The 17,568-nt window shown below is 50.9% G+C and overlaps 1 protein-coding gene across 2 annotated transcripts in view; it reads right to left on the bottom strand.

The window, feature by feature from the left end:
- Positions 1-4,602: 4,602 nt before the first annotated feature.
- Positions 4,603-17,568, bottom strand: part of LOXHD1 (lipoxygenase homology PLAT domains 1) — a 169,710-nt gene continuing 156,744 nt past the window's right edge. For both annotated transcript variants that reach the window (XM_044774666.2, XM_014828921.3), the window contains 3 exons: positions 12,588-12,720; positions 11,119-11,277; positions 4,603-5,696 (listed from right to left, as the gene is read on the bottom strand). In XM_044774666.2, the coding sequence (XP_044630601.2) occupies positions 5,216-5,696; positions 11,119-11,277; positions 12,588-12,720 (773 nt within the window). In that variant the 3' untranslated portion in view covers positions 4,603-5,215. The remainder of the gene's footprint in view (positions 5,697-11,118; positions 11,278-12,587; positions 12,721-17,568) is intronic.

Raw genomic sequence — 17,568 nt, 5'->3', positions numbered from 1 at the left:
ATAATAGCACCCGCGTAGGTCTTTATGAGGATTTAATGAGCTAATGTGTGAAGCATTTAACACGTGTCTGGAATATAGTAAGCACCACATAAATATTAGCTATGATGATGATGATTTTTTTTTTTTAAAAATCCCTGCTTTCCGTAGTGCTTCTCCTTGGCCCTCTTGTTCTCCCCTCTCCCTCATTTTCCTAGAGAGTTTCCCGGGCTCCATTAATGTCTGCTCTTCCCCTCTTGCCATCCCAGGCCGTGGTCATCCACCAGCAATTGCCTGTCCAGTAGGAGGGCTGGTGGCAGAGGCTTCCAGACCAAGACTCCTATGACCCTTGCTTCATAATAGTTTTCCTGCATTCAGCAGAGATTCTACAAGAAAAGTCACATTGAGGCCTGTAGGCTGGAAGTACAGAACCCATCTTCCCTCTAGCTTGTAAGCAACGCCACCTCCCCCACCATCCAGGTGTGGCTCCCCAAGCTCCCCCTTTTAAATGTAGGGCTAAGATGCTCTTTCCTCCCTTAAAAAGTCATTCACTCTCCAAACCCGTCTGTCCCCAAACCCTTCTTTCCCATAGGCTCTATTTACTCCCTATGTCCAAAGCCGAGGTTCCCCCACCCATTCCCTGAACACCTCTTATCCTGCCCTGGCTGAGGGCATTTGGGTGTCTGTCAGTGGTTGACGCCTGGTGTCACGCTCTGCCAAGGGGCTGGAAGTAATGGGGGTCCCTGTTCAAGAGGCCTGCCCCAGGTGATGATGCAAGGTTGGGACAGGGGCTCTTCTGTAAGACAGGCTGCCCCTTACAGACTGCGGCTGGGCCACCGTGTCAGCCCTAAGGTGGGACTTGGGGGACTAAGGCCCTGAGAACGGCCCACTTCAGGTGGAAGGTTTCTCAGTCTACTGCTGCCACACACTTTATTTGGGAAGCCTGTGTTCAGGATGGACACGCAGCACCAGGGGTCTTCAGGAAGTGCTGCATCCAGAGTATTTCTGGCCTCTTCCACTTGGACCCACATAATCAGAATTTAGAAGGGGTGTATCTGAACCGGGCTGAGTTTACTTGTATCAAAATCTTGGAAGAAAAGTGTCCTTCAGCCAAAGAGCTGAGAACGTAAGATCGGAAGGCTTTTGTTTAACCTACTTAAGAGCAAAAGTGTTTTTTAGTCTTTGGTGCAACAGTTTGCATGTAAATAGCTTGTGCTAATTGCAAACGAGGCTTATCTCTGCTTTGATGTAGACCCCCAGGGATATTTGTTTGCAAATACTTTGTTAGCAGTTACTGGAAAGCAATACAATTAAGGTTCTCTCCAAATTTTCTTTAATGAAGACTTGTCTCTAAATCAGGAGAGGAAAGATGGAGCTGATATAAAACCTTGTCACTCAAGAAGCCGTCCTTATAAGGAAGAACTTTCTAATGGTGTCAGCAGTCAGCACCAGGGGGTCTGGGGAGGGAGTGAGCAGCTCTGGCAGGGGCTGTGGGAACTGGAAGGGAGGTGCAGGGGAAGGGAGAAACCATTACTTCCTTTGTTTTCTTCACCCTGAGCCCTAGTGAGGGGGCTCTGTCTTGGCCGGAGGAGAGGTGGCATTTCAGCGCCACCTGCCCATGGTCCCCTGCCCCAGCAATGACCACGGGCTATGTCAGCCACAGGGCATTGGAGGAAGACTGGTTCAGGAGGGACCTTCCCAAGAGAAGGGGCTTGATCACCCTCCCCATGGCCCGCTGTTGGGTCTCAGCCTCAGAGTTAGGACTGTTGGGGTACAGAGACTTGTGGGGACTTCGGGTGGGAGAATATCTTCCTACTAGGGCCAAGACTAGGGCGAGGCAGGTGAGGCACCCTATGTGCAACATTTAAGGAGCCTTCATTCTTGGGTGGAGCCCTGCCTTTGCACGAGCCTGAGGGTGAGAGCTTCCTCAAACTTTGCACCCTGGGCTTCTTGCTTGCTTCACCCAAACCACAGCTTTGCTTTCTGCCCTCGCCAAGAGGGCATTGCTGTGATTGCCTGTAAGGAAGAGAGGGAAATTGAAAGGCAGAGCCCAGAGCAGGGGCAGATGGGCTGAGATCTGGAGCAAAGCCCCCTCATTCCTTCCTCAGGGTGGTGGGCAGGCTTGGGGGCAGCAGGCAGGTGAGAGCAGAATGCAGCAGTGGGTTGGCCTTTTCCATCCTGCCCCCCAATGCCCTTGTGAGCAATTCTCCCCACCCTTCACCTTCAGCCTCGGCACAGCCTGGGTGGAGAAAGGAAGACTGTAGGGTCTCGAACAATATAACTCACCAAGGGCCCCAGCGCCCCTTAGGGAAAGGCAGTGCCCAGCCCAAAGAAGCAGGGCTGTGGAGATGGGATCCAACAGATGTTGAATTCTGCAAGATTCCCAGCCCCCCTCGCTTTCCCCCCTCTGCCACCATGCGCATCTCGCCCCAACCTCCTCCACAGAGTGTGAAGGGCGTCAGAAGCCTAGTTCTGGCCCAGCTTTGCCCCATGGGACCCTCAGTGAGTCAGAGACCTGCTCTGGGCCTCAGTTTCTGCTCCTATAAAGCAGAGAGGTTAGACTAGCATGGGGCCTCATAACATGGTCCGATGGAGGGGTGGATGGATGGGTGGCAAGGAGACTTCAAGCAGATGGGACAGTCCTAGCAGAGGCACGGCAGAGAGGACAGTGTCTGTGGCATTGCTGGAAGGCAACATGCTGGGTCTGAAGCTGTGGGTAACTTGCCCACAGTGGAGATGGCCAAGGTCCTGGGAACTTGGGGAACCAGGTGGAACGTGAGAGGTCCCTGAATGAACCAAAGGTATAACAGGTTTTTATGGGACTTTTACAGCTGTAGTTTCATCAGACCTAGACAAGTCCTCTCTGGAAAGCAGAGGAGGCAGGGCAGGTAAGGGTGGAAGAAACGTCGACTAAGGTCATGGGGGATGTCGTCAAACCAGGTCTGCCCTATCCCAACAAGAGTAAGCCAACATTTATTGAACACATCGGCAACACGACGTGAGGCTCTTCCTGTACCAATTTTGGCTGGATCCACAAGACAGTAGATGCGACCCTCCACATGAGACCACACGGCACTTGCCAGAGGGCATGGCAGATAACTGTTTTGAGCTTTGAACTGATCATCCTCCTTCAAATTATGACAGAGGATGGAGAGGCTGAGAAGGGGGTCATGGATCTGAGCACAGGACACTCAGAAAGAGCTGCAGGTGGGCTGGGGGTACCCCCTTCTTCTTGGCAAAGTGATTGAGGCTTCAACAGGGCTATTTGGAGAAGCGGATGAGTCCACCTCAGTTGAGGACATAGTGCCCTTCTCCGTCCAGAGAAATCACAGGGATGAGAGTTGGCTGGCTGGCCACTGATGGCAAAGATGAGTGGCCTGAATGCCGAATTTGTCAGAGCAAAGGATGCTGGAGGACGTCTTATAAGGTGTCTTAGATACTGAACAAGAAAACAGAGTGGAAGGGTGAAGGGACTGAGAACGAGCCCACCCAAGTGCAGGTGAGAGCAGGGGTCCAAACTCCCCCTAGTCCAGAAAGAAAGACCCCGACCACAATAGCACCCCTCCAAGAGGATGCTGCCTGCTCCCTTCATTTCCCCACTCTTCCGTGGAGGAGTAAGAAACAGCATCAGCAGGAAGAGGAAGCAGGAAGAAAAGTGTGAGGGAGAGAAAAAGAGGTGAAGGTGACCCCACACTCACACTCCCACACACACTCCTCCTGCACTTCGGTTCATGCCTGTGACATGCCTATGCTGGGGGATGAGAGGAAATAACTCTAAGTGTGACGTTTTCACCTTTATATTGGAGCTGGACCTTTAAATTACAGAATTGACACCGACTCTGTGACTTAGAATGGTTGTTGGACTTTTTATGACCTAAAAGAGTCCAGAAGAGTTGCGAGGCTTGCCTAAATTTTCTTCGGGGACAGAAGCAGAACCCGTTCCACAGAAAAGACACAAATTAAGCTTTTTAATGGTTACTTCTCCTCCCACCCCCTTCCAGCCCCCTTGAGTCTTGCTTGTTCAACACAATGGACACAGTCACCCTTCAGTGCAGGTGCTGGATTAGAACTGTCTGCATATTAACTCATTTAGTCTTCATAACAACCTAGGAGGTAGGTATTATCATTCTCTCTGTTTGACAGATGAGGAAACTGAGGCCCAAGAGATGAAATAATGTGCCCAAGATCTCCCAGCAGGTAGGAGGTGGACTGGGAACTCCAGCCCAGGCAGGCAGCCTCCGAGCCTGCACTTTCAATGGCCACCTCGCTTTCCCCCTCAGGGCCCCCTCAACCCACCCCCGCAGGACAGTCAGAAGTCAGGTGCTGTGAATTCGGCTTCCTGATCTCTTTGTGATTGTTGTCCAGAGAGTGTGCGTGTCTGTGCACACGTATGTGCATGCACGTGAGCGTGTGGTTCTCCTGCTACCTCTCCATCAAGGTCACGTTCCCCTTGAGGGCAGCTCTCGGTCCACATTGGCCGCAGGGAGCCAACAGTGATACATGATAAAGATCCCCCACGCCTGCTCCTCCCCCAGGCTTTCCCAGGTACCGTCCCCACCACCTTCTGCTCAGGTCTCTGGGTCTCAACTGTGTTATCACAGGGTGGGGCAACCAGAGGACACCCGGAGATTTGTTCTTTGTAAAGTGATGGCAAGGGTCATGTACCTTTTCACAGGCTCATAAATCCCCACGGCCAAAACACTTCCTCCTGATGTTTTCTCTGTTTGCCACTGGATTTATTGAAAATGGGAAAAAAGGATGCATTTCTTAGTGAGCAGATGCCAAGATGAGTTCTTTGTGGAGTGTGGTTGGTAATAATTTAATTAGCCCAGCTTTTTTGGGAAAAAAGTGTTAATTAGTTTTTGCTTAAAATACACCATCATGATGGCCTCTTCTTCCCCACTTCTATCCCCTGGGTGAAGCCCCAATTTCCCGTCCACACCCGGCAGCGTGTCTCAGCCTGGTCACCACTATAATTGGAGAAGAAAATGCAAAAAGCTACTTTGGTGCAGCCATGAATTATGACACATGTTGATGGATTCCTGTAGGTCCAGGAGACCGGGTAGGGGCAGGACCCCGAAAGTGGTCGCCCACAGTAGACGCTGAAGGACCAGGAAGTTCTGGTCCACAGCGCCACACGCCACCCTTCTAGCCCCCAGTCCCAGCTCCAGGAGGCTTCGAGAAAGGACTGCTGACAGCCCAGGTGGGGGCAGGAAGGTGTGGTCAGGGCCTCCAGCCCTCAGACAGAAGGGAAGAGGTCTCTCCAGGTGAGCCCGTCCCCCCGCTTCTTGTCCAGCCACCTGCCACAGTTGAAGATGGTGGCCACTCCAGTGCTGGTGTTGGTGACTTCCACCTTCTCCACCAGCCAGCCGGAGTAGTAGCCGCTGCTGTCATGTTCCACGCGCACCTTGCGCAGCTCACCCAGCTCCAGCGTCTCCAGGAAGAAGCGGTCGGTGCTGCCCCGCTCGAAGAGGTTGCGCATTTTCTGCTTCAGCTCCCGCTTGCCCGTGTCCCCATTGGCCCCAAAGATGGTTATGAAGACGTTGGCATCAGTGCCTGCCCCTGGCTCGTAGCCTGTCGTCACAATGACCTCATACTTGACGGGCACCAGGCTCTGGACCTTGCTGGCAAAGCTCTCCGTCGTCTTGGTGACCTCGAATACCTTGAAGTACTTCCTCTTCCTCTTGAGAGGGATGAGGCAGTCGCAGTTGAAGAAGTACCTGGGCAGGGAGAGGTGCGAGGAGACTCAGTGAATACCAACCAAGGGTCATGCCCTCCTCGGGGACCCCTGGTCATCCATAAATGATTGCTTTCCCAGGCGACGGGATATTCGGGCTGGCAATGTCTGTGTTAAAATGTGAGGATGGGGTCTTTATCTTAAAATTCACAGTGAGTGGCATCTCCATCCTTCCAGTTGCTTCTTGATTCTCCTTTTATTTTTCCCCCTCACACTCCAGATCCAATCCCCTTGACTCCATCTTTAAAACAGATCCAGAATCAGCCCACTTGAAAAACTATCCAGTCCCTCAGCATCTGTCCTGCTGCCCCTCTGGTCCAAGGCACCACCATCTTCTACCTGGAATATATCAGCCTCCTATCTGGTGTCCCTGCTTCCTGCTACCTCCAGTCAATTCTCTATACAGCAGCCAAGTGACCCTGTGGAGATGGAAGCCCAAGAATGTCATTATTCTGCTCAGAACTGTCTGATGGCTTTCCAGGTTAAGCAAAAACCAGTATCTTGCAGAGGGCTGCAAGACCTTACACGATGTGTCCCTCCTCCTGATGTTTACCTTTCTGACCTGTTGCCTGCCCTTCTCCTCTAAACTCACTCCACGCCAACCGTGCTGGTCCCCTTGCTCCTTCAAAGGGATTGAAGAATCTTTACCCAGTGTTGGCACCTTCAGAGGCAGCTGTGGGATCCAGGGTGACAATCCTAGGCAAAGCCAAGTGGAAATGTGACTACGGAATGTGTGCTATCAAATCCCTCGAGCTTGGCTGAGTCAAACTATGAGAGTGTGTGTGTGTGTGTGTGCACGTGTGCCTGTGTGTGCATGCACATACCTGTGATATGGGGAGTACAAAGGGTAAGAGAAAGTCCTCTACTGAAGAAGTACCACAAGCAGAAGCAAGTCCACGCCAAGAGAAACGGTCTTGGACCAAAAAGTTCTCTCTCTTCCTCCACCCCACACACCCCCAATTTTAGCCTTAGGGTCGTGGCAGTGAGTCTAATAATTATCAAGGAGGAAGTCAGAGGGCAGAGTGGGAAAATGTTGCATAGGGCTTGAGGGGGCTTGGGGTCGGCCCCAGCCCTACCACCTACCGCCTGTTTGTCCTTGGGCAAGTCACACCCCTACCTGGACCTTGATTTTCCTAATGGCAACACTAGAGGTTTGGACTAACAACTGCTGTGGTTTCTTCCCACTCCAAATTACTAATATTTCAACAGCCTTGGAAATAAGCAACCCTGGCACTGGCTAATGACTTCAGGAATGCAGCCCTGAAAGGGCGTGCCCAGTGGTGCCAAATCAAGCCCTATTTTACGTGAAAATCCATAAAGGCAAAAAAGATCTCGGTTTTCTGCATGCTTACTGAATGCCAGGGCTTTGCATTCTTACATCTCATTAACTCCCACAACAACCCCAAGCTGTAGGCCTGATCTTCCCTTTTCACAGAAGGGGAAACTAAGGCTTGGAGAAGAGAAGTCACAGCCCAAGGTGACTCAGAGCTGGGCCGAGAGCTAGCCTGCCTGGCCACCTGAAAAACCAGCCATTTAAAGACACTTCTCAGGTTTTGAGATCTGTCTTCCTCAACCTATCACTTGATAAATTTGGATTGTTGCTACATATCACACTTTCTTAGAGGGAGATATACTTGCATTCTTTGCTTAAAAATTCTTTTAAGATGTATGTCTTTATGCAAATGCCCACTTACAGACATAATTCTATATAAATGCACAAATCATGTGATCACACGCATGTTTTCTAAATGCGCTTTTTTTCTTTTCCTTTTGCTTGGCTCTCCCTCCTTTCCACTTCAGCATCCCGCCGTCACCTCAGATAACCCATGTAACAGTGGCAGGTGTATCTTGCCAAATTTCCCTCTGTTCCACCCAACCCTGTATAGACCCGCATAGACACAGGCATAGACAGGACGTCAGTGTTCCCTGTACACAATGGCATCTTCCCATATCTTGCTTTTCTCACTCAACAATACTTCCTGGGAACTGCTCCAAGTCATCTGGTACATATTTAATTCATTATTTTTAATGCCTGAAAAATATTCCCTGGTGTCATGATAAGGAAATGTTTTCTAATAGACATAATTATAAGATCACCAGAATGTGGGACCCCAGGGCTTTGTGGAGTCAAGACTCTAGCTGTGGAAGGACACATGCCAGGCTGTTGTAGAAATGGGGGTAGGGTCATCAGCAAGTATAAAGGCAAAAGCAGAGAATAACGAACAAAAAGAAATTAAATATCTTTAAAAACTTGGATGAGATGATCACACTTCTGCAAACAGCATGTGTGTGAGATATTTAAAAAACGCCAGAGAGAATGGGGTCACCAGACGCTCATGGTGGCCGTCTCTGATGGGTAAGACTGTAGAGAATTTTTACTTTCTTTTGTACACTTTTTTGTATTATTTGAATTTTTATAATGATTACGTATTATATATGACATTGGGGTAAAACAATAAAGCTGTTTTTTGTTTTTTAAAAAAGAATAAGGGGCCGGCCCAGTGGTGTAGTAATTAAATTTGCACACTCTGCTTTGGCAGTGGGGGGGGGTTTGTGGGTTTTGATCCTGGGTGCAGACCTACACACTGCTCATCAAGCCTTGCTGTGGCAGTGTCCTACATACAAAAGAGAGGAAGATTGGCACAGATGTTAGCTCAGTGACAATCTTCCTCAAGCAAAAAGAAGACAATTGGCAACAGATGTTAGCTCAGGGCCAATCTTCCTTACCAAAAAAACAACAAAAAAAGAGGAATAAAAGTCTTTCTGTGTGTACTCCCATTGAAATCTTGAGGCTATTAATGGTAAAGAACTGGTCAGAAGGTAATGCACATTGCAGAAGAGGAGTCAGAACTGAAAAAGTTTGGAAGGTAAAAATTTGAGATTATTGTGTTCATAAGAGATTGAGAATAAATTCACTTGTATTCAATGGGAACTCAAATATTATGGTTAACATGGTGGTTGGAAAGGAACTGTGGATCTACATAGCATACACAGTGCTGTGTACGTGGTTTTGTAATGGCAGACTGTAAGCACCTTCTAGAACGGTGACGTATGAGTCACTGCAGTGAGGAAACACGCCTGCACAGTCCCCTTTCCAGATGGAGGCAGTATTTCTCGAGGGAGGTAGGTTCTCACCCATCAGAACCCATTGGCTTGAGACCTGCGCAGGCAGGTGGGCTGCAGCATGACTTCCGGGAGCTTCCCACGCTGGAACCCTGCCATCCTTCCTTGCCGCCAGACTCCAGAGAGCATCTAGCTCACCTCCCAAAAGGAGAAACTGAGGCACAGAGAGGTGATGGACTATTGCCTGAGGCCACACAGCTGACCATGTGACAGCTCTAGTATCCAAGATTCTGGGCTCTCTGCATCCCGTTCCCTTCGGGAAGAGCCCCCACCCCAAGGACATCCCTCCCTCCCTCTCCAGCCTAAGTGACACACTGAGGAGCAGCCACACTCTCGAGGGTGTAGGAAAAGATACTTCCCTGGGTGTGGCAGCTGCCTTGCACCAGAAGAGAAACCCTACAACTCGGCCCCAGGCCTGTGGGGTGGGAAGTTCAAGGGCTGGGCCTTCTCTTCTCCCTCCTGAGCCTGGAAGGTGCCGGGGGCGCTGAGCTCTTTGGCTTTCTCTCTCTCACAGCCAACGTTGTCAGTTTAAAGCTAACTCAAGGGGCGATCATTCTATTTTGTTATTTTATTGCATTTAGCAGTTTGTTTTGCTTATTTGGGGTTTGCGGGGGAGCAGTATCCGCAGCCGCGTTCCCTGTGGTTGGGAGGCAGCACCAGGTTGCAGAAGGGGCTCTGACCTGGCCCCGGCTTGCTGGGTGAGTCAGTAACTCTACTCACTGCTTGCGTCCCAGCTCTCAAGTCCTCACCAGTACGGCTCCTAGCAGCCGCACCCAGCAACTCCTATGGGACATATTGTGTCCCAGTTGGTTTTTTCTTTAAGAGAGCAACAAATAACATTGCAGTCCAACACGGAAGTTGCTATGGACTGAATTGTGTTCCCCCGAATTCCTATGTTGAAGGCCTAACCCTCAGTGTAATGATATTTGGAGGTGGTGCCCTTGGGAGGTAATTAGGTTTAGGTGAGGTCATGAGGGTGGGGCCCTCATGATGCGATTGGCGCCCATATAAGAAGAGGAAGAGACACCAGAGCTCCCTCTCTGCTGTGTGAGGACCCAGCAAGCCAGGAAGACAGGCTTCACCAGAACCCAACCATGCTGGCCCCCTGACCTCAGACTTCTGGCCTCCAGGACTGTGAGAAAAAATGTCTGTTGTTTGAGCCACCCAGTCTGTGGTACTTTGTTATGGAAGCCCGAGCTGGCTAAGACAGAAGTTGAGAAGTCAGAACCCTTTCCTGCCCAATTCCCAAAGAGGAGGCTTGGCCAGAGTGAGCCAACTCCACAGAGCCTGCAGGTCTCAGGTCAAGCATGGCCAGACATTGCTTTGAGAAGCTTGGGCTCCTGAAGGCTGGAGCCTGCGGCTGAGGGACCTGCCCGGGCTGGCCTGCACCTGGCTGCTGCTTCTGCCGCATGTGCTTATCGTGAAAGGTGTTGCCATGAGCAGGGCCAGCCCTGCTTGAGGGGCTTGAGGGGGATGATGAGGGGCTGGCAGCGGTCCTGGGGTGGATGCCCCCGCACGCAGCACCAGGGTGGCCCTGTGAGTTGCATACCTAGGCTCCCACTCGCTCCTCTGGCCTACTCTCCCTGAGACAAGCACTGCCCTGGGCTTCCCCCTTTCTCCTCTCCTGGTTCTTTCTCAGCGTCTTTCTTGCCTTCCAGAGCCTCAGGGCTCTTTCTGGCTTCCAACGTGGTTACCAAGCGCTTTTAATTACACAAACTGATGGCTGTGAACTGTTACCCGGGTAACTAAGGCCCTTAATCCTCCAGAAATGCCCGAGTTCCCAGAAGGCCCTGGTGGGGGGAGTGCAAAGCTCCTTATCTGGGGTCCTCAGAGGCAGGTGGGCCATGGGATTACCCCCGCTGGTCTCTGGTCCCTACGCTGCCCACACGGATGGAGGGCTTTGACTATGACCATGGAAGCAGCGGGCTTCCAAGCTGGATTTCTGTGTCATTATACAGGACTGGGAGGGGAGGGGAAGGAAGGTCTCCACTGTCTGACTTTCTCAGTGTTCTTCCAAGGAAGCGTCTCTCATTCAAACACTGGAGCACCCAACATCGTTTGTTCTAGTCCCTGTCTCTGGGGGTAGGCCTAGGGTTCAGAGAGCTCCAGAACTATACAGCTGCCTCCCCTCTTCCTGCCCCATAAGCTTCCTGAGTGAGGTGACCTTGGCCTTGAAGGGGACGCCTCCTGCACGGTGCTGTCTTGCCCGTGGTCCAGCCTCAGTCCCTCCCCACTAAGGGAGTGGCAAGTCCTGGGAGAGAGGGCAGGAGGACAGTACATACACATTGCCGTACTCCATCTCAGTGATGGTGATCGTCTTGACATGCCAGACAAGCTCTCTCTTGGGGATGAACCGGTCCTCCCTGGCAAGATGGCCCACGCAGAGGGAGGCAATGTCCCCCAGGTAGACACTGTCAAACTCAAATGTGTCTGTGGTTCCCCTGCAGAACACAAAGGTATGGCCAATGAGAGCTGCCCATGCCCACTGAAGGACATAAGCATTTATTGAGTGTCTACTGCATTCCAGGCCCTGGTCTGAGGGATAGGGATAGAATGGCAATCACAACCATTAAAGGGCCCTGCTGGCTGCCTGGTCCAAGCCCCAGTGAATGGGGACATCGGATGGAGTCAGAGGAAGGTGAGGCCCTGGATATTGGGCTGAGGAGGGTGGTGGGGTTCAGAGAGCCCAGGAAGGGGAGGAAAGGAAGAGTCCCCTGATGTGGACTTGACTTGGCAAAGTCATGGCATGGGAACAGTGGGATGCGGAGGCGCAGATGTTTTTTGGGGAAGTGCTGGCTGGGGTGGACTTTGCGTTCAGTGAGGGAAATGGCAGTGGAAAAGAAGGTGAGAGTGTGGCAGTCTGTGGTGGTCTGTAAGTGCCAATCTAAGGGGCTCAGACTTCATCCTGATGTAGAGGGAGTTTGAGTAAAAAGTATAGTGGGCTTATGGGAGAGGGAGACTTATTTAAACAGTTCTGGAAGGCATGGGGAGATGAAGTGGGTATGGAGCAGTTCAGAGGCAGCTCTGATGTGAAGGAGGTGAGACTCCCCAGGGCGTGTCTGCCAACCAGGCGTGGTGAGCGGAGGTGCCTTTATACGAGACCCAATTTTGCTTTTCCTGTAAAGTATCTTAAAGACTCTCTCCTCCCTCCCTCCTTCTACCTAGAACTTAGTTCTATGCTGTCTTATATGATTCTTTTGCAATTTTATGGATGAATGTCTTCCTTTTCAACTAGAGCATGAGCCCCTCGTCTGCACAGACATGGGATAACGTCTGCCGTGAGCCCTGGCCTTGCTGCGTAGTGGGCTCTCTTGAATTAATTTTTGCTGTAGCTTTCCATTACCTTTTTTCAAAATTGAAATATATTTGACACATAACAATGTATACATTTAAGGTGTAAAACATGTTATTTTGGTGCATTTATCCACTGTACTAGGATTGCCATTGTAGCAATGTTAGCAACTCTATCATGTAACATAACTCTTTCTTTTTAGTGGTTGGGATAATCAAGTTTTAGTCTCTTAGAGTGGGATCTCTTTAAATGGCTGTCCCCTCCTTTCCCTCTTATCAAAATCTCCTGTTCCATCCATAGGAACTCCGACAGGATCAGCATGCAGTAGATACTCAATAAGTACATGTGATTTAAGCTCATTTGTATATTTATGGTCCCCACCAAGGGAGTTGATTCTTGGGGTCTCTCTCTTACCCACTCCACCCATCCCCATTCCCCTGTGGGCACCCCTCTTCCTACTTCCTAAAGGCCCGCTGCCTGGAAGAATTTTCCACGAGAAACTCTTTGGATCGGTTCTTCCTGCCCTCCAGGATGAGCCAGACGTTCTCCCTGGTTTCGCCTCCGTTGCCTGTTTCTATGACGATCTCGTAGGCTGCAGTGGAGAAGGTGGGAGAGGGTCAGCAGAGGGGAAGCAGGGCCCACCCTCGGGGCAGGAGCTCAACGGCAGTCTCCTCCAGATCCTACATTTGATCTTAGACCGCAGCCTGGAGGGGGCAGGTTAAAGTTGCCACAGTCAAGGTGTTATAAATAGAACCTGCCCCTATTTGGGGGGCTAAGAGGCTCACTTTATTTATAGAAGCTCTTTGCCTGGCAAACACGGGAGCCGCTGGGAACATGGGAGCTGCTGGGAGAGAAGGACCAGCCTCAGCTGCCTCCAGGAAGCAGGAAGAGGGGATGAGCTTTCTGAGAGATGCTGGGACCTGGCTCTCAAGGGTGGAAGAGTCCTTGAGATTCAAAGCAGAGAGCATATGCAAAGAGAGGGGAGGAGAGGTGGAGCCCAGCAACACAAAAGGGAGGGAGAAGACCCAGGCAGGCGAGACTCCAGGAGAGCCTCGAATTCTCTCTCACAAGCAGTCCCACTCCCCGTCTTGGGTCTGCTCTCACTCTGTTGTCATGCTCAGCATCACAACCCTCTGGTCCCTGCAGTTTCCTCAAGCGGGTCTGCATTCATCACCCGACATTTGTTAAGTGGGCGCCGAGTGTCAGGACCACCCTAGGCTCTGGGTGACGCTAGAACTCAATCTCTAGCCCTGGACACAAATGCTGACTCTACCCTAGGACAGAATGTGGCAACTTTGCAGCCAAGGGCCAAACAAAGGAGTATGGGGCAAGGGACAAATCTGGGTCCCGTCACCTCCCTCATCTCCTCGGACTTTCTCTCTGCTCACTTCAGCCCTTTTGCGTCCACGCTACTCCTGGAGCACTGAGGCAGAGACTTGGGGCTCAGCCTTACTGTGCTGTTATTTTCTCTTGTCCTTATCAACTTGTACCTTTTACGGTGCTATGTAGTTTACCTATTATTTTTATTGTTTATTGTATCCCCCACCCCCGCCAAACGTGAGCTCCATGAGGGCAGGGATCTTCATTTTGCTCACTGGTAGATCCCAAGTGCCCAGAACAGTGCCTGGCACATAGGCACTCAATAGATATTTGTTGAGTGAATGAATGAATGATTGGGCTAATCACAGGAAGCTCCATGAAGGAGGCGGCATTTTCACTTGGCCTTGGAGAAGAGCCATGATTATGATCAGCAGAAAACAGAGGGATGCTCTAGGAGGAGGGAGGAGCATATGCAAAGATACTGAGGTGTGTGAGAGGCGCTTGAAGTCCTCGTGATCCAGCCTCACTCCCCAGGGACCAGGCCGGGGATGGAAGTGGCACACAGGACGATACAATAAATATTTGTCTGGAGTGCCCCATGTATATAACTCTTGAAGCAGCAAGTGAATCGTTGAGGGTTTGGGATTCTGGATCCAAAGGGTTAGCTCTATTTCTGTGCCTTTATCTTAGAGCTATAATAAAGACAGTTAAAAGAAAGGATGGCAATGCCTTCAGCTCAATGTGGCAATCCCAGCCTCTCAGCAACCCTTTTGCCTTTGTGACATCTCTCAAAGAGAATCTCTGCTACCTGAAACAGGTAGAATGAATCTGGGGAAAGGGGTAAGTAGCCAACAATAGACAGATAGGGGAAGAGATCCACAGAGAGCACACAGCGCCTGAAGAAGGGAAGGTTCCATAGGCCCCAACAGATCCCAGCCTAGGAACGTGAAATAGCTGGATCATGGCTGGCAACCGTAAGCCGTTGCAGAGAGGGGCACGCTCCCACTGTCATTCTGCATTCCCAACAGAAGGTAAGGTATGTCCTGCAAACCAGACACCCAGGAATTCAAAGTGGATCCTGGAAATGGTCTTTCAGCCCTGAGAAGATGCAGGGAGTGCCAGGAACCTACATGCTTACTACGATTAACTCAAGGAGGAGATGCGAGAAATGGTGCATATGGACTGTAACCCATCCTTTGCTGATGGTCCTGTGGTCCTGAGGGTAAGGTAGAGAAGTAAGGTTTGTAAGTGAGGACATCCAGGTAGATTAGAAACTAATGTTGCTAGTCTCATTGGTCATCTTTTGAGAGGAAGTTTCAATCATCATATTTTCATCTTGCCATCTTTCCCATTTCATCAACGGCTTGATAAAAATGTGGAAGGTGTGGGGCTGGCCCCGTGGCCGAGTGGTTAAGTTCGCGCGCTCCGCTGCAGGCGGCCCAGTGTTTCGTCGGTTCGAATCCTGGGCGCGGACATGGCACTGCTCGTCAGACCACGCTGAGGCGGCGTCCCACATGCCACAACTAGAGGAACCCACAACGAAGAATACACAACTATGTACCGGGGGGCTTTGGGGAGAAAAAGGAAAAAATAAAATCTTTAAAAAAAAAAATGTGGAAGGTGTGACTCTCAACTTTGTTGATAGGTTGCTGGGAGGGAACAGAGGAGACAGAGGAGGATCAGGGACTTGAGCGACTGGGGCAAGTAGGAGTGGCCAGCACAGTCTGCTAGGGATCAATATAAGGCTCACCCGTGGGGCCAGCACACCCCCGGATAAGCCCGGCTGGAGAAAGGGGCTCAGCAACCACCTTGCAAGTCACCAGCATGAAGGGGTCACCAGCAAAGCTAGTGTGGGCTCAGGGGTCATGAATGTGGTCCAAGTGACAGAACAGGACGGGGGAGAGAAGACCACCCTTGAAATCTTGTCGGTACTCTGGGCATGGCATCTGCAGAGGGAGACGAACAAGCAATCCAGGATGTGCTGAGAAGACCCAACATCACATCATGTGAGTAGCTGCTGGATAAACAGATGATTATCTTGAGGCAAGAACCGCAGGGGCACGTGATGCTGTGGGGGAGTGCTAGGACAAGGGCAACTGGGCTTCTAGGGAGCACCTGGAACTTACTGCTCTGGATCACCTGCCCCACCTCATGTTGACAGGACTATTCTTTACTCTGTGGAGCTCCTGCCATGTGGTTTGGATGGTGGTGAGAGTCCTGAGCCTGGCTGTTCAGAATCTTCCCCTGGGAGATGCTCTCTTCCCTTCCATTGAGGCTGTTAAGCTAGAAGGCTGCGGGGTTGGGGCTACCAGCAGCTATCTTCCCACAATGCAGAGAAAGAAACAGAGCTAGGAGGAAATGGCAGACAGAGACACACTGAAACTATTGGAGCCTCTGGAGACAGCCCAGTCCAAGCCAGCCCCACCTGGGACTTCCAAGTTCTGGGAACTAATACATTTCCTCTCTGCTGGAGCCAGCTTAGGTTTGGGGTTCAGACACATACAACTGAGAGTTCTGCCCACTCCTGAGGTTTTCTGTTTTACCCCATTGGAACTTCCAAAGGATGGAAGCTTCAAGAACATGAAAATGAAGACGGATTTTCTAACAGAACTGCCCAGTGAAGCAATGAGTCCTCCAGCCCTGGGGTGTTGGCCATCAAGCTGGACTGTATTTGGGCTGGAAATGTTGCAGAGAAGGCTGACTGAACAGCCTTGAAGGGCTTCAAGAGGGGGAGAATTCAAAGGGGGAGGGCTGTAAAGAGGGAAGCATTGGTCCTGCTGGAGGATGTCCCAGTGAGACCTTTGTCCTCCCAGGTGAGTGTGTGTGCATGCACGTGTACACATGAGCATACGATCCTACTGTCCAGGCCTTACCCTGGATCAATTACAACAGAATCTCTGGGAGTAGGACCCAGATGTCAGTATAATTTAAAGATTGCCAATGGTTTTCAGCTTTGGCTGCGCACTGGCATGATCTGCAGAGGCAGATGCTTGCAGAGGGTCAGGAGCAGCTTCTGGAACTGCTAACAAGAATTGGAGGTGAAGGCAGGAAACAGGAGGCTCAAATGAGGTGGGGCAATCGATCAGTCTGGAGTAGCAGCCAGCCCCATAAAGACAAGATGTCCTGCTATGGGGCAGTGAGTCTTGGTCTAGGAATCAGGTCACTTGGGTCCTATTGGATACGAATGGGTCTTAGAGGTGTCACTTCACCATTCTGGTTTTTTGTTTTCCTTACCCATGATATGGAGTTGTGAATTTGCACCCTATCTAGCTCAAGGGCTGCCAGTGGGGCTGCGAGGACCTAATGAGAACAGAGGTGTGAAGTGCTTTCCACAAATGAAGCTCTGCTCGAGCACGAGAGGGTGTCTGTTCTTACAAGCTGAGTGCCCAGGCCCCTGGGTCACAGACACCAAAGGTAAGGGCCACAAGGGCAGGCCTCTGTTCTATTCATTGATGTGTCCCAGAACTCAGAATAGGCTGTGGCACGTACTAGATGCTCAGTAAGTATTTGCCAGATGGTTAAATAAAGGTAGCTGGCGGTTGGGATTTTTGGCTCGAGCTGTCTCCGTGGCTCTCCCCAGGATGAGCCTCCATCTGAGGACACAGCTGTGGCTGTCTGTCCCCCCATGGGTAGCTCTGCCCACTGCAGGCTCCTAGTAAAGACAGATCCATTCAGGCAGTCTCCTGGGCTCTGCGCCCATGCTCTCTCACCTCCAGTCCATACACATCCTTCCGGAACTAACGCAAGTGCCGCCTCCCTTCTGCAATCTCTCTGCCAACTCAAATCCCACAGGTCTTAGCCGCTGTTTGGCAGGAAATCTGTGAAGGAGGCTCAGTGACTATGCTCCAAACCTCACAAATGTCTCCTCCTCTGAATGCCAATGGCCTGAGGAGCGTATGTTGCTCATCTTGGCACTTGTGTAAGGGGCTTAAGCTTCTCCCTCTAACAAGATTGTGAGGATCCAAGGAAAGGATCGCATCTTCTTCCATTTACTGAACCCTAATTGTGCACCTACTGAGTCCCAAAGCCTACAGAGCTGCAGAGGGCTACAGACACAAGTGACTCTGTCTCTGACCCCTGGGAGCTTACAGTTGTGTAGGGAGACTAACACATGTGCAAA

This window comes from Equus asinus, chromosome 7 (genome assembly GCF_041296235.1).
Source record: "Equus asinus isolate D_3611 breed Donkey chromosome 7, EquAss-T2T_v2, whole genome shotgun sequence".
In the NCBI taxonomy this organism is placed as follows: domain Eukaryota; kingdom Metazoa; phylum Chordata; class Mammalia; order Perissodactyla; family Equidae; genus Equus; species Equus asinus.
Note: the sequence above shows the minus strand (reverse complement) of the source record. Positions and strands in the feature narration are given on the sequence as shown.